Here is a 12435-nt window from a genome sequence, read left to right as displayed (position 1 = left end):
GAGAGATTTTCTATCTTGTCCATTAAGGATTTCTGTAGTTCAAGAATTTGTTTTTGAAAACTTCTTAATGTTCTTATCAATTTTTTGAGATCCGCTTCTTGCATTTCTTCTATCTCATCATCTTCATAATCTTGAATTAGGCTGTCTTTTTCATTTGGGGGCATCATAGTGTCTTCCTTGTTCTTGTTACCTCGGTTTTTGCATTTGTTTGGCATGTTGGAGATATTTGGTTTCTTCACTGTGGTGTTTTTTCTTGTTATACTATGACTCTAAATTAAGTGTACTGTCTGCTTTCGATGGAGCCTTAGAGGCTTGAAATGAGTGTGGCCTGAGAGCTCTGTTTGGTTCCTCAGGGTTGAGGGTGTGTCAAAGGTGACACTCCCGGCCGGCGCCGTGGCTCAACAGGCTAATCCTCCGCCTTGCGGCGCCGGCACACCGGGTTCTAGTCCCGGTCAGGGCACCGATCCTGTCCCGGTTGCCCCTCTTCCAGGCCAGCTCTCTGCTGTGGCCAGGGAGTGCAGTGGAGGATGGCCCAAGTGTTTGGGCTCTGCACCCCATGGGAGACCAGGATAAGCACCTGGCTCCTGCCATCGGAACAGCGCGGTGCGCTGGCCGCAGCGCACTACCGCGGCGGCCATTGGAGGGTGAACCAACGGCAAAAGGAAGACCTTCCTCTCTGTCTCTCTCTCTCACTGTCCACTCTGCCTGTCAAAAAAAAAAAATAAAAATAAAAGAGAAAAAAAAAAAAAGGTGACACTCCCAGGTTAGGCGTGGTAAATCTCTTTCTTGCATTCTTTTTTTTTTTTATTCAAAAGGGAAGTAATTCTGCACAGCTGAACGCACAGCTGAACGTAATTGGAGGTAGTTAGCAGGCGAACAATATACCCACAGGAGCCAGAGATCGGAAGCTCTTTCCCAAGGACCACACAGGGAATCTCTGCTGCCCTCGGTGTGGGCTCCAGTTCTCCTGCAGTCTCCCACTGGGTTGCCAAGTTAGATCCTAATCTCCTGTTATTTCACCCCTCCCCCCAGAGTCAGGTTTTTCTGCTAGGCTCAGGGGCGGTGCAGACCTGAGGTCGCCCTTTTTATGATGTATGTCCAAAATGGCGCCTGCTCTTTGTCTTGCTCGCCTTTGAGAGGTGAGCAGAGAGAGAGAAACTCATGTCCGTATCGGTCACTTTTTTTTTTTCCCTCTCTCTCTCTTCTAGTTAGCCTGGTGAACTTTTCCCCACAGAGTTTCAAGCCTCGTTCCCTCTAGTCTCCTCTTTCTGCTTTCCCACTGGTGTCTCGGGCTATTGAGGTTCGGCTCACCTTGCGTTCCAGCGCTGGTGTGTTGAGTTTGCTACTGGTGTCCCGAACTTGGGCTCCCACGCTGTCCACGCAGGTCCACTGTGAATCACTAGTTCCAGAAGAGTTTCCTCTGCTGTTTCTTCCCCTACTCTTCCCTGAACCTGCAGTATCTCCACTTTTATTAAACTGTCTCTTCCCGGACTATCAGTGTGCTCCTTTCCTATTCCGCCATCTTGCCACTCTCCTGCCTTGCTCTTACAAACTGCTAGTGCTGTTAGAGAGCCCCCACCCTGATGACGTCACCTAACTGTAATGACCCCCGCAGGGTTCTGCTCCAGGTACCTAGGAGTTTGGAGATTGTGTGTGTCTCTCTCTGTCTCTGTGTGTCTCTGTCTCTCCTCTCTGTCTCTCCTCTCTCTCTTCTCTCTCTGTCTCTTTCTCTCTCTCATTTGAAAGGCACAGTTAAACAATGAGTCAGAGATCCTCCATCCGCTGGTTCACTCCCCCAAATGTCCACAACAGCCCAGACGGGGCCAGGCCACAGCCAGGAGCCCAGAACTTATCTATGTGGGTGGCAGGGTCCAAGGACTTGGGCCATCACCTGCTGCTTTCGCAGGCACGTAAGCAGGAAGCTGGATTGGAAGCAGAGCAGCAGCGATGTGAAGGGCTCTGGGATGGGATGCTGGCATCACAGGTGGCGGCCTAACCTGCTGTCTGTGGGGATGTTTCTAATGCATGAACTTCTAGGAGACACATCCAAACCATGGCAAGACTGCAGCAGACTTTAAACGTGGAGTTAATTATTTCCCTGAGTTGTTAAGAAATTGGGATTTTTTTTTTAAACTATAGAAAAGATTACTGACATTTTGAAAGAAAAATCTAAAGATTTTATCTGGGCTGGTGCCGCGGCTCAATAGGCTAATCCTCCGCCTTGCGGTGTTGGCACCCCGAGTTCTAGTCCCGCTCGGGGCGCCGGATTCTGTCCCGGTTGCCCCTCTTCCAGGCCAGCTCTCTGCTGTGGCCCGGGAAGGCAGTGGAGGATGGCCCAAGTGCTTGGGCCCTGCACCCCATGGGAGACCAGGAGAAGCACCTGGCTCCTGCCTTCAGATCAGCGAGATGTGCCGGCCACAGCAGCCATTGGAGGGTGAACCAATGGCAAAGGAAGACCTTTCTCTCTCTCTTTCTCACTGTCCACTCTGCCTGTCAAAAAAAAAATTTATCTGAATTTAGAAACTTCAGTGGGAAACTTTGTAAGTATTGCTAAAAGAAACTTTTGGGAGAAAGCATTTGAGACATCATTCAGATAGATTGCCTGAGAGTGGGATTGTTCATTTCAGCTGGGCTGGCTACCAGAGTTGGCTCCTTCTGTGGACCTGGTGGCTTCCTGGCAGAGGATTATACAGAACATCTTTGATTAAAAAGGACCAAGTACCTTTCTATTACAGGGGTGAGTGTGAGAAACACAAGTGGGCTTCTGCTTGTCATAGCTGTTTGCTCACTGCACGTGCCCTGTGTGAACAGTTTGCTTCTCAAACTTCGTTAGGATGGAGCGCACAGGTGAGTTCAGAGGGGTGGATTCAAGAGGCTGTCAGAAAGGAGCTTTTGTGAGTAGAATGTTCTGAACGTGCTGGCTGTGTAAGCTTGCAGTCCTGGTGTGGTGTTAATATTGGCTGTCTTCCTCTAAGTGTCCTGGTTTGGATGCCAGACACTGTGCTACATGCCTGCTTGGTCCTCACAGGTGTCGTGTGAAGCTGCTCTTGCCACTTCCGATGAGAAGCTGCAAAGAAAGGCGGGGTAGTGGGTGAGCAGAGCAGGCTGCCGCGCTGAGGATTTAGTGGGTGTGGCCTGTGTCAATTTTGGATCTAGTGAGGGAATCCTATGGGGTAGTGAAGACAAGAATTGGAAGAATGTCTAGCTAAAGTCTAAGGCTAAAAGTGAGGTCCATGGTGGGGTAACTGGGCTGTGTGAGGGCCCCATGCTCCAGACCTGCGGTCCCTCAGCCTGGGTGGGGAGGGCTGTGGTGCTCATGTAAAATCAGTACTGCTTGGGCAGTGTGTGCGTCTACACATGCTAACTAGGAAGCCTGGGAGAATGCAGGTCAGTCCAACAGATCCCAGATGAGGCCTGGGCTTCACCATTTATTTTTTATTTAATTGAAGTTAGAGAGGAAGAGACACAGACCTTCTATCCGCTGGATTACTACCCAAATGGCAGCAGTTGCCAGGTCTGGGCCAGACCAAAGCCAGGAGCTTGGAGCTTCATCCGGATCTCCCACGTGGGGGACCCAGGGACCCAGGCGCTTAGGCCATCTTCCGCTGCTTTCCTGGGCATATTGGCGTGAAGCTGGACAGGAAGTGGAGCATTCAGGTCTCAACTGTACCCGTATGGGTTGCCAGCGCCACAGGTGGAGGGATAACCTATTACACCACAGCGCTGGCCCTGAGGTTCCCTGTGTGTGATTTGGGCTCCTGGTGATGCTGATGTTGCTGGTTTGCCACACCATGAGTGGCAAGAGTGTGGTTGATGAGCATCTGCTTGGGGCCAGGGTGGCTGTTTGTGCAGCTGCTCTGATTGCAATGCTGGGTAGAGAATAGCTGGTTCTGGACATAGATGCTGTCATGTTGGGGCAGCAGTGACTACACAGGCCTGGGGACATGCGTGGGGGGGACTTATATATGAGTATGGATTTTTAAAAAGGGAGCATTATGCTGTTGTGTAAGGAAGGCCTGGAACTTAGTTTTGAAGTTCGCCTGCAGCTGTGAGAAGGGTAGACCTGGAGAAGCTGGAGGGGGTGGTTGGGGCTGGGGGCAGTGCCAGCAGGGATGGTGTCTTGTGCAGTCTGTGTGGTAGTGAAAAAGGCTGTGGCAAACACGGGCAGGGAGCAGGCAGAGGCAGAGCATCTGCAGCCAGACCGGACCGTGGATGGATGACACAGCAGCTGGGGAGGAGTCCCTCCCCCAGACTGGCCGTCTCCCCCACCTCCAGCCTTACGCCCGAATGCACACGGGGTATCCTGCGAGAGGCTCTGGGTGCTCTAGGAGGAGATGCTGGCAAAGAGAAAATGGAGGAGACCTCAGAAGTTGGGCTTTCTGCGGCTTTGTTGCTAGGACTGTGAGTGGTTGCAGAAACAGGGCCCTGGTTCTGGCAGCACCTCTCAGGCCCAGGCAGTGAAGGCGTCCACGGCCCTCCCAGCTGGCCAGTGTCACCCTGCGGCCTCCTGGAAGGGCAGGAGAAAACAGTGTCGACACAGCGGGTGGTGCAAGCTCCTAGCACGTTCTCTCTCTCTCTGGCGTAGCAGCACTTGGGAGACAGCTCCTCGTGTTCGGAGCCACCAGACACCACTGCGGAAGTGCTTCCCCAGGCTGCGGCTGCAGCTGCAGGAGCGAGGGGAGCTGGACTGATAGATGTGCTCAGAGCCAGTAGCCCCTGGCCAGAGTGGGGGCCCTGGGGCAGAGCCCATCCCAGTCCGGGCAGGGCTTGCTCTGGCAGGTGGGGTGTGGTCCCTGTCCTGGAGACGTATCTGGAGCAGCCTGCTGCCCCCTCCCCCTGCCAGAGCTGTCCAGACAAGCTGGGGTACCAGGGCTGCTCCCCAGGGTCCAGGTGTGCAGGTTCTCCCCTTCCTCAGCGGCAAACACTGCTGTGTCAGGGTGCTGCCGGGGGCCACTTGGAGCACATAGATTTTTGCCAGCAGGATTGTGAAGCTTTGCATCGGGCTGCAAAGCCAGGGCTTGAGCCAGCAGCTGGAGAGAGTCCAGAACTAGAGTGTTTTTGGGTTTGGGGGTGGAGAGCAGAGGGAGGGAGAGGGAGGGGCAGGAGGGCAGAGCCACACAAGCAGGCAGTCAGCGCCTCTGCTCTGGCTCTGCTGTCAGCAGGGAGGACTTCAGTCGCGCCCGAGGGCCCGCTCAGCCACCATTGCCGGAGACCGGAGGGCGCTGCCTCGCAACCCTGACTTGCAGCACTGCGCCCGGACCGTTCCAAGTAGCTCTGTGCTGTCTTTTCCCTGGGAGGCAAGTCTCCTCCCTGTCCTCCCTCCCGCTCCTCCCCCGTTCTGTGAGGGATGAGGCCGCTCTATTGCACGGCTCAGCCGGCTGATGTCACTGGCAGCGGGAAGCATCAGCAGCCTGATCACATGCTGGCCCCGTCTGTAATGCAGACGGGATAGGGGTGTGTGTGGGGAGGGGGCTGTATGGCTGCTGCGCTCGCTCTGACGCCCCCAAAAGTGCAGAGGCGGCGGCAGCAGCACCCAGCCGGCTTGGATGTCTGGCCCCTGAGCCTGGGAAACTGTGGTTAATATTTATTGTTGATGCTGTAGGGGAAAACAGCCCTTAACTGTGGGATTTCCGCTGTCCCCCTATCCAAAGCAGACTTCCAGGACTCTGAAGAAACAGTTGCAAGCAGGATGCTTTTCCCCACCTCTGCGCAAGAATCTTCTCGTGGCCTCCCAGATGCAAATGACTTGTGCCTTGGCCTGCAGTCCCTCAGTCTGACAGGCTGGGACCGACCCTGGAGCACCCAGGACTCCGATGCCTCGGCCCAGAGCAGCACACACTCGGGTAAGTGCCTGGGAAGGAGACAGCTGGGGGAGGGGCGTGTGGATGGTAAGGGAAGACACCCACTGCCGCAGCTCTGTCCGCTTGGTAACCCCCCACCCCTGGACACACGCACACATGCACACAACACACAACACAACATGGAGCTATTTTGCAAGAGATGGAGATGCTGGCTGTGAGTGTGGCAGGACAGATGGCTGCTCGTAAAAAGGCAGGCATGGCTTTTCCACTCAGCCTGGTAAATTCCCTGGAGTTGTTCATCTGCACCTGGGGTGGCCCTGAAAGGGTCCCTGGAGTGACAGCCTTGTGCAGGAAAGATCCAGCTAACCCTGTCTTGGAGATGATGAAGCAAAACACTTTTAGGCGGGGGGAGGGGACTTAAGGGGCTGACTACTGGATGACCAGATTTCTGTTTCTCAGTGGCTTTTAGAAATAAGCTATACGTAAAGTGCAGGTGGTCCCTGAGCCAGGGCAAGAGGAGAGCTTTAACCTAGGGTGAGGCTGGGATTTGCTGTGGGATGTTGGAATTGACTTAACATAAGAGCATTGATCTGGAAAAGGGGTAGGCAGGGGAACTTCCAGCTCCACAGACCTTTTTTCCTGGGAGGAAGGGAGAGCCACTCCCATTAGGATCCCTGGCCTTTGTGGTAGGATGTGGTAGGGACGGGCTGAGGGACTTGCTGGCCGCCCCTGGAACGGCCTCTGCACAGACCTCCCCCCTACCCGTTCACTTCCCACTGTGCTCCAAGGGGAGGTGAAACGTGGACTTCAGCACTGCCAGTATGCTTAGAAACCTGTGCATTCTGCTCTGTGTGTGTGTTACCATAACACAGAAGTGGCAGCAGACGCTCGAGGAGGGTAGGGAGGTAGGATGGGGTGTGGGGGTCGCTGGGCTCCCACCCTTCTGCCCTAACAGCAAGGTGCTGCCTTGTTGATGTCTCTGGCCTCCACCCTGCTTGGCGCAGGTCTTTTTTTAGAATGCTGTGCAGCAGCAGAGACTGTTGTGTCTGTTAGGCATTTTCGTGCCCAGTTGTTTTGGTAAAATCCCTCTTGGGGGAGGAGGGGTTGTATTTGGACGTGGATGGGCAGGAGCTTTGTCTTAAGTAACCACCTCTCGGCAAAGAAAGGGTCTCTTGTAGTGCTGGCCTTCAGCTGACTCAGGTTTTTCCGGAAAGATTGGTAGCTTCCCTGTTCCCCTGGGCAAGAATTGTGGTGTCACCGTTTGGTATTCTTGGCTCAGAGGCCACTACGCCTCCCTTTGTGTGTACTTTGAAACCTCCCTTGTCCTGTCCTCACTCCGTGTCCGAGCAGAGGACACGAGAGCTCGCAGAGAAGGGGGCACCTGGCCGTGGGGCTCAGTGTCTGACCAAGGCTGTGTCTCACTGGCATCGGGTTGGGGTGTGGCCCTTCTTTGGCTTTGAATTTCCTTATCTGCAAGAGTTCTTCGGAAATGCAGCATTAGGGCCATAGAAATGCCCGACTTGAGACTTGAAGGAGCCTGGTCTGAAAGTTACTGTGAAATTAGGCTCCAAGAAATACCCTGGACCCAGTTGTAATTTCCCCAGCTCCCCTGCTGCGCGAAAGGCCTATGCTTATTGCTGTTTGTCTCCAAAATGGGGATCATTTTTCTTCTCCACCTTCCTTCTCAAGCACTTTAGTGATAAATATTACATGATTTTGTGGATTGGGGAGGGACTGCGGTCTGAGCCTCAGAAAGTGTAAGGGCCAGCGAGTTGCTCCAGCAGTGCCGTCTGGGGGGGGGGGGGGGGGAGGGTGAGGCTGGGTACCTCTTTCTCTCTGAGGAACAAGGACACACCCATCCCTCATCACCTTGCCGTCTGTGGCTTTTGGAGCTGTGGGATGGCCGTATCTCCTCTTTTCCCGAGCTGTGAGCCTTCTTGGAAAGCCCACATGAGGTTTCCGCCTCTGAAGTGGGATGCAGGCCTCCCACCAGCCAGCTGCAGTGCCAGATCGTGCACCCTTGCCAGCATTGCGGGAACATGCAGCCCACATCCCCGTGCCTACACTGCCTTCCCATCTGAAGACCAGCTAACTCACTTTCCACCGGGAGGGAGGAGAGAGCTCAACAACTTTGGGCAGTCCGGGAGTGGTCCTGGCAGAAAGCAGGTGCCTTGTTTCTGCGTGGAGGCCGGGGTATGATCTGGTTTCCTGGGTGCTGCCTGGTGATGCATCATCCCAGGCAGCTGTGGCTGCACATCTGCCCATCTTCTATGCCCTGAGGAGCTCAGCAGAGTGAGGGCAAAGTTGCAGGTAGCCGAGCTCCTGAATAAAAATCTTGGCTAAATTCATTCAGCAGACATTGAGCGCTGGCTGTGTGCCCAGCACTGCGTTAGGCACTGGAGGAACATCAATGAATAGGGTGGGGTTGTTTCCCTTAAGGCTCCCCCTACTCTCAGGGGAAGTAGAAGATGTGTGCGGCACATAGCTGCTGTGCTAGGGCCTTCTGTTGTCTGCACCGAGGACTGTGTGCGTTGCAGCCTTGGTTGGGTTCTCGGTGTGAGGCTGCTGTGTGACAGCCCTTCCTTCTCCAGGGGCTGGAGGGCCTCTGCCATGTGCATTTCTTCGCTCAGAGGCCTGCAGGAAGACCTCAGTTTGTTGGAGAGTTACGCCTGCCAAGACCAGCATCTGTTTAGGATGTGGCACTTTGTGGGCCCTTGCCTTGCAGATGGTATACTCTGAGCCCCCCACCCCCACTTGCTGGGGGAAAAGCCCTCCAGGGCCAGATGAAAGAAGTGTTTTTCTCCAAGGTCTCAGTGGCATGTGGTCAGGGCTGCCCTCAGCCTGCGTGCGGCGTCCTGAGTCCCGCAGTGGAATGTCAGGGCTGTGGGAGCTGTCCTCAGTGTCCTGGGGTGGCCACCATTTGCTGACTGCTTTCTGTGCTAAGTGCATCACGTGGTTCTAGTGCATACACAGCTGAGGAAATGAGCTCCCCATGGTGCCAAGTGGCAGAAGTGTCACAGCCGCTGACGGACCGAGCTCCCAGAACACTCCTCCTGTCACACCTGTGTCCCTAGGAGCAGAGTGCTAGCATGCTGACACGACGACTAACCTAAGGGGTTCTTCATGTGCGAGTCGGAGGTGCTAGGCTCAGGAAAGGCAGGGGTGTGCCTCTGACTTGCTGTCTGCACCCAGCTGGACCGCCCGCTGGGTTTGTCTTCCTGCCCTCCCCCTTGTGACTCCCGTGTGCTGCCTTACTCAGCAAGAGAGCAGAGTGACTGGGGGGGCGTGGAAAGGACTCGTGAACACCTTGTACACAAGCCTGGTAGGCAGACCATGTGTTGGGTCTGAGGTTGCCAGAGGATATGTCCTGTTTCCTCCCACTCTTCTGGAAGTCCCGTGGGGATCAAGCTGTCTGCCTGCTCTGGTTTCTGCTAACCAGTGGGGGGACCTACTGCTGCTTCTGTACTTCCAGCCTCTCTGACAACATTTGACGCAGGCTTGAGTCTCGTGTGTTGAACCTGGGCTTTCTGGGTCCAATCAGGGTTTTTTGCGAATCTGCTTGAGCTCCCCATTCTCCACTACTGTATTCCAGGCCTGTAGCTTGGTGCCTGGCTCATGGCTGTTGAATAAACACGCTGAGCCCCACGTTAACCACGGATGTTTTTGGACTGCCGAGTTCAGACAAGGCCTCTCCCGTTCCTCAGGATCAGCTGGGTGGACAGATGCTTCACAAGTCAGTGTGTCAGGGCCCTCGTGACTTCTAGGGCATCGTGACGCACTTGAAGTTTTCATGTACACTGGAGCGTGGAGGCAGTCCACTCGGGGACAGCTTCTGCCAGTGCAGAGGAAGGGAGAACACGGGACACAGTGTGGCAGTGGCTGCTCTCGGGTGAGAGGGAAGCTGATTCGGCTGAGTGTGTGCTGACCTGCCACGGGACTTGGGCATGTCTGCCGTGCAAGTGCTAGGACCTGCCCAGTGACTGAGATTGGGAGCGACTCTGGGAAGAAATTGGCTGTATTTGGTACCTTCTCAGACCTGTGGGATCCAGAATCAGCAGAGGGAAACCACTCTGAGTTGTGGTGTGATGTGGAGCTGCAGATTCCGGGTCTGTTTACATACTCGGGTGAGTGCTACCCTTCACCCCTTCCTACCTCTGTGCCTTCAGACAGGCTCTGAGCCAACACCTAGAACCGAGGACGCAGAAAGTGAAGATGGGCCCAGACATGTGGCCTTAGATCTCTGGCTAGGCAGAATGGCTCCTGCTCTGGGATTTTGCTGTGACCACTCTCATTAGTTAATAAGCCTCTGACCATGATGGCGCTTGGGCCTGGCCTGGCCCACAGCTGAGCTGGAACTCAGACACTGTCTTGCAGTGCAGGCACCCAGTGCCAGGCCTGCTGCCATTGCTGGTGCTTCCGTCAGGCTCTGGATGCCTTTGTACTTTGGAGAAGGCTTCAGAAAATGCGAACAGTGACTCAGCGGTAAACCCCACAGGAGCTGGCATGGAAGGGGAAAAGTAGAGAAAGTTAACAATCAGTCTAAAAATATTATCGCTGAGTCGGTCTTTTGTACCCTCTGAGGTAGCACTGATGAGCCAGAACCTCTGCCAGGTGGCTGCACGGGGACAGCCGGGCTACTCTAGGACATCTGACCGAGGGTCCCGGTTTCAGGAACTTGGCTCTGTCTACCCTCCTGTTGACATTCGATTCACCCTGCTCGCCTTATCATTTGCCGTTCCCTGTGTGTTTGTATACGTAGTGTTTTTCTGTACTACTAAGAATAGTAGATAATCTTACAGTCATTCATAACGAAGCAGTTACCAACTTCAGTAAATTTAAATGGACGTAGTATTCTTGTTGAACTTGTGCTTGTATTCTGGTTGCATCAGAGCCCCTGTGCGTAGTTCCTAGTTTTCCTCTTCCATCTCCTCGCCCTGTGTCCGCCTCCAGCAGTCGGGCGCAGCTGCCTTTGTTTTTGCTGGGGCTGAGCTTTCGCAGTCCCTTGATTATCTTGACTGTTCTTCCCTCGGCTTGTTCTTGCCATCACTTTCCTGAAACTAGTACAGACCTTCCTCCTCTTCTCATACTCTCACTTGTCCTTGGTTACAGTGTCTGCGGCCTCTGCTGCTCCCTGCGTTGCTACCCAGTGTTTCCAGAGATCAAATTCTTTGAGAGACGTCCCATATAAATCACCTTGGTTTCTTAGGCCTTTTTTTTGTTCTCTTGAACTTTAGTTGCCATTATGTCTAAGAATTGTGGTGATGCTCTAACCTCCAGCCTTTAAATCGGGGAACATGTTTGGGTGTGGAAAGGTTGATTAGAAACTTGAAGTAGCGGCCGGCGCCGTGGCTCAATAGGCTAATCCTCCACCTCGCGGCGCCGGCACACCGGGTTCTAGTCCCGGTCGGGGCACCGGATACTGTCCCGGTTGCCCCTCTTCCAGGCCAGCTCTCTGCTGTGGCCTGAGAAGGCAGTGGAGGATGGCCCAAGTGCTTGGGCCCTGCACCCCATGGGAGACCAGGAGAAGCACCTGGCTCCTGCCTTCGGATTAGCTCGGTGTGCCGGCCGCAGTGCGCCGGCTGCGGCGGCCATTGGAGGGTGAACCAACGGCAAAGGAAGACCTTTCTCTCTGTTTCTCTCTCTCACTGTCCACTCTGCCTGTCAAAAAAAAAAAAAAAAAAAAAACTTGAAGTAGCAAGCCTCAGGTTTTCCTCAGCTGATCTCCTGGGTATATGGTTAAAATGCAAATTTTGATTCAGGACTGGGATGGGGCTCAAGGTGCACTTAAAATTTTTTTAATTTATTTTTCTGAGAGGCAGAGACCTAGCACAGCCAGCATGCTAGTTTACTCCCTAAACAGCTGCAATGGCTAGAGCTGGGCCCACCTAGAAGTCAATCCAGGTCTCCCACACGGGTGTCGGGGACCCAGGTACTCAAGCCAGCACTGCTGCCTTCCGGAGTGTGCACTGGCAGGAAGCTGGCTCTGGGAATTGAATCCAAATACTCCGGTGTGGGACGCAGGCATCTCAACCACCAGGCTAAAAGCCTGACCTTCCCCAACGCTGCCCTTCAAGATGCATTTTTAATAAGTTTCTACAGTGGCCAGACTCCAAATAAGTTTTAAGACATAGTTGCTTTGGGTCCCAAAGCATTGGCTTTTGGCGAGTGAGAAGACTTGTCTGTAGTTGAATGTTCTTAAAGGGTTTGAGTAAAGGAGCGGTGATGAGAGCATGAAGACGAGCAGATGGGAGGTCCTGACTGTTGAAAGGAGTAGCTTGTAGACTACACTACAGAAGATGAGAGTCAGTCATGGCCCAGTTACTCATGAGCTGTTCGTACATCCTGTCCCTGAGAGTTGAAATGGGGTAATAACACCTGCTTCTTAGGACTCTGAAGATGATGTGCCTGATGCAGCGTCTGGCACGCGCTGGGTGTTCAGCAAATGGGAATTGCTGGGATTGAGTGACTGCAGCTTGACTGAACCTGGTCCAGGCTGCAAAATGGATCGTGGACCTGGAGGACCTGAGGAGTTGGTGGAGTCCGTTAGCAGCCGTGTGGAGTGTCTATAGTGCAGGGGGTGCTGCAAACACCACTCTGCACTGTGACACAGGAATTGGACCAAGCCTCGAGATAC

General features: G+C 53.9%; 1 protein-coding gene across 6 annotated transcripts in view; it reads left to right on the top strand.

Moving 5' to 3' along the window:
• Window positions 1–12435, top strand: part of CPEB1 (cytoplasmic polyadenylation element binding protein 1) — a 115945-nt gene that overhangs the window by 85437 nt on the left and 18073 nt on the right. For 3 of the 6 annotated variants that reach the window (XM_062206309.1, XM_062206306.1, XM_062206307.1), the window contains one exon: window positions 5655–5843. In XM_062206309.1, the coding sequence (XP_062062293.1) occupies window positions 5690–5843 (154 nt within the window). In that variant the 5' untranslated portion in view covers window positions 5655–5689. Of the gene's footprint in view, window positions 1–5651; window positions 5844–12435 lie in introns of all 6 variants that reach the window. The other 3 variants (XM_062206310.1, XM_062206308.1, XM_062206311.1) reach the window with 1 other exon arrangement.

Source organism: Lepus europaeus, chromosome 11, assembly GCF_033115175.1.
Source record: "Lepus europaeus isolate LE1 chromosome 11, mLepTim1.pri, whole genome shotgun sequence".
Lineage (NCBI taxonomy): Eukaryota > Metazoa > Chordata > Mammalia > Lagomorpha > Leporidae > Lepus > Lepus europaeus.
Note: the sequence above shows the minus strand (reverse complement) of the source record. Positions and strands in the feature narration are given on the sequence as shown.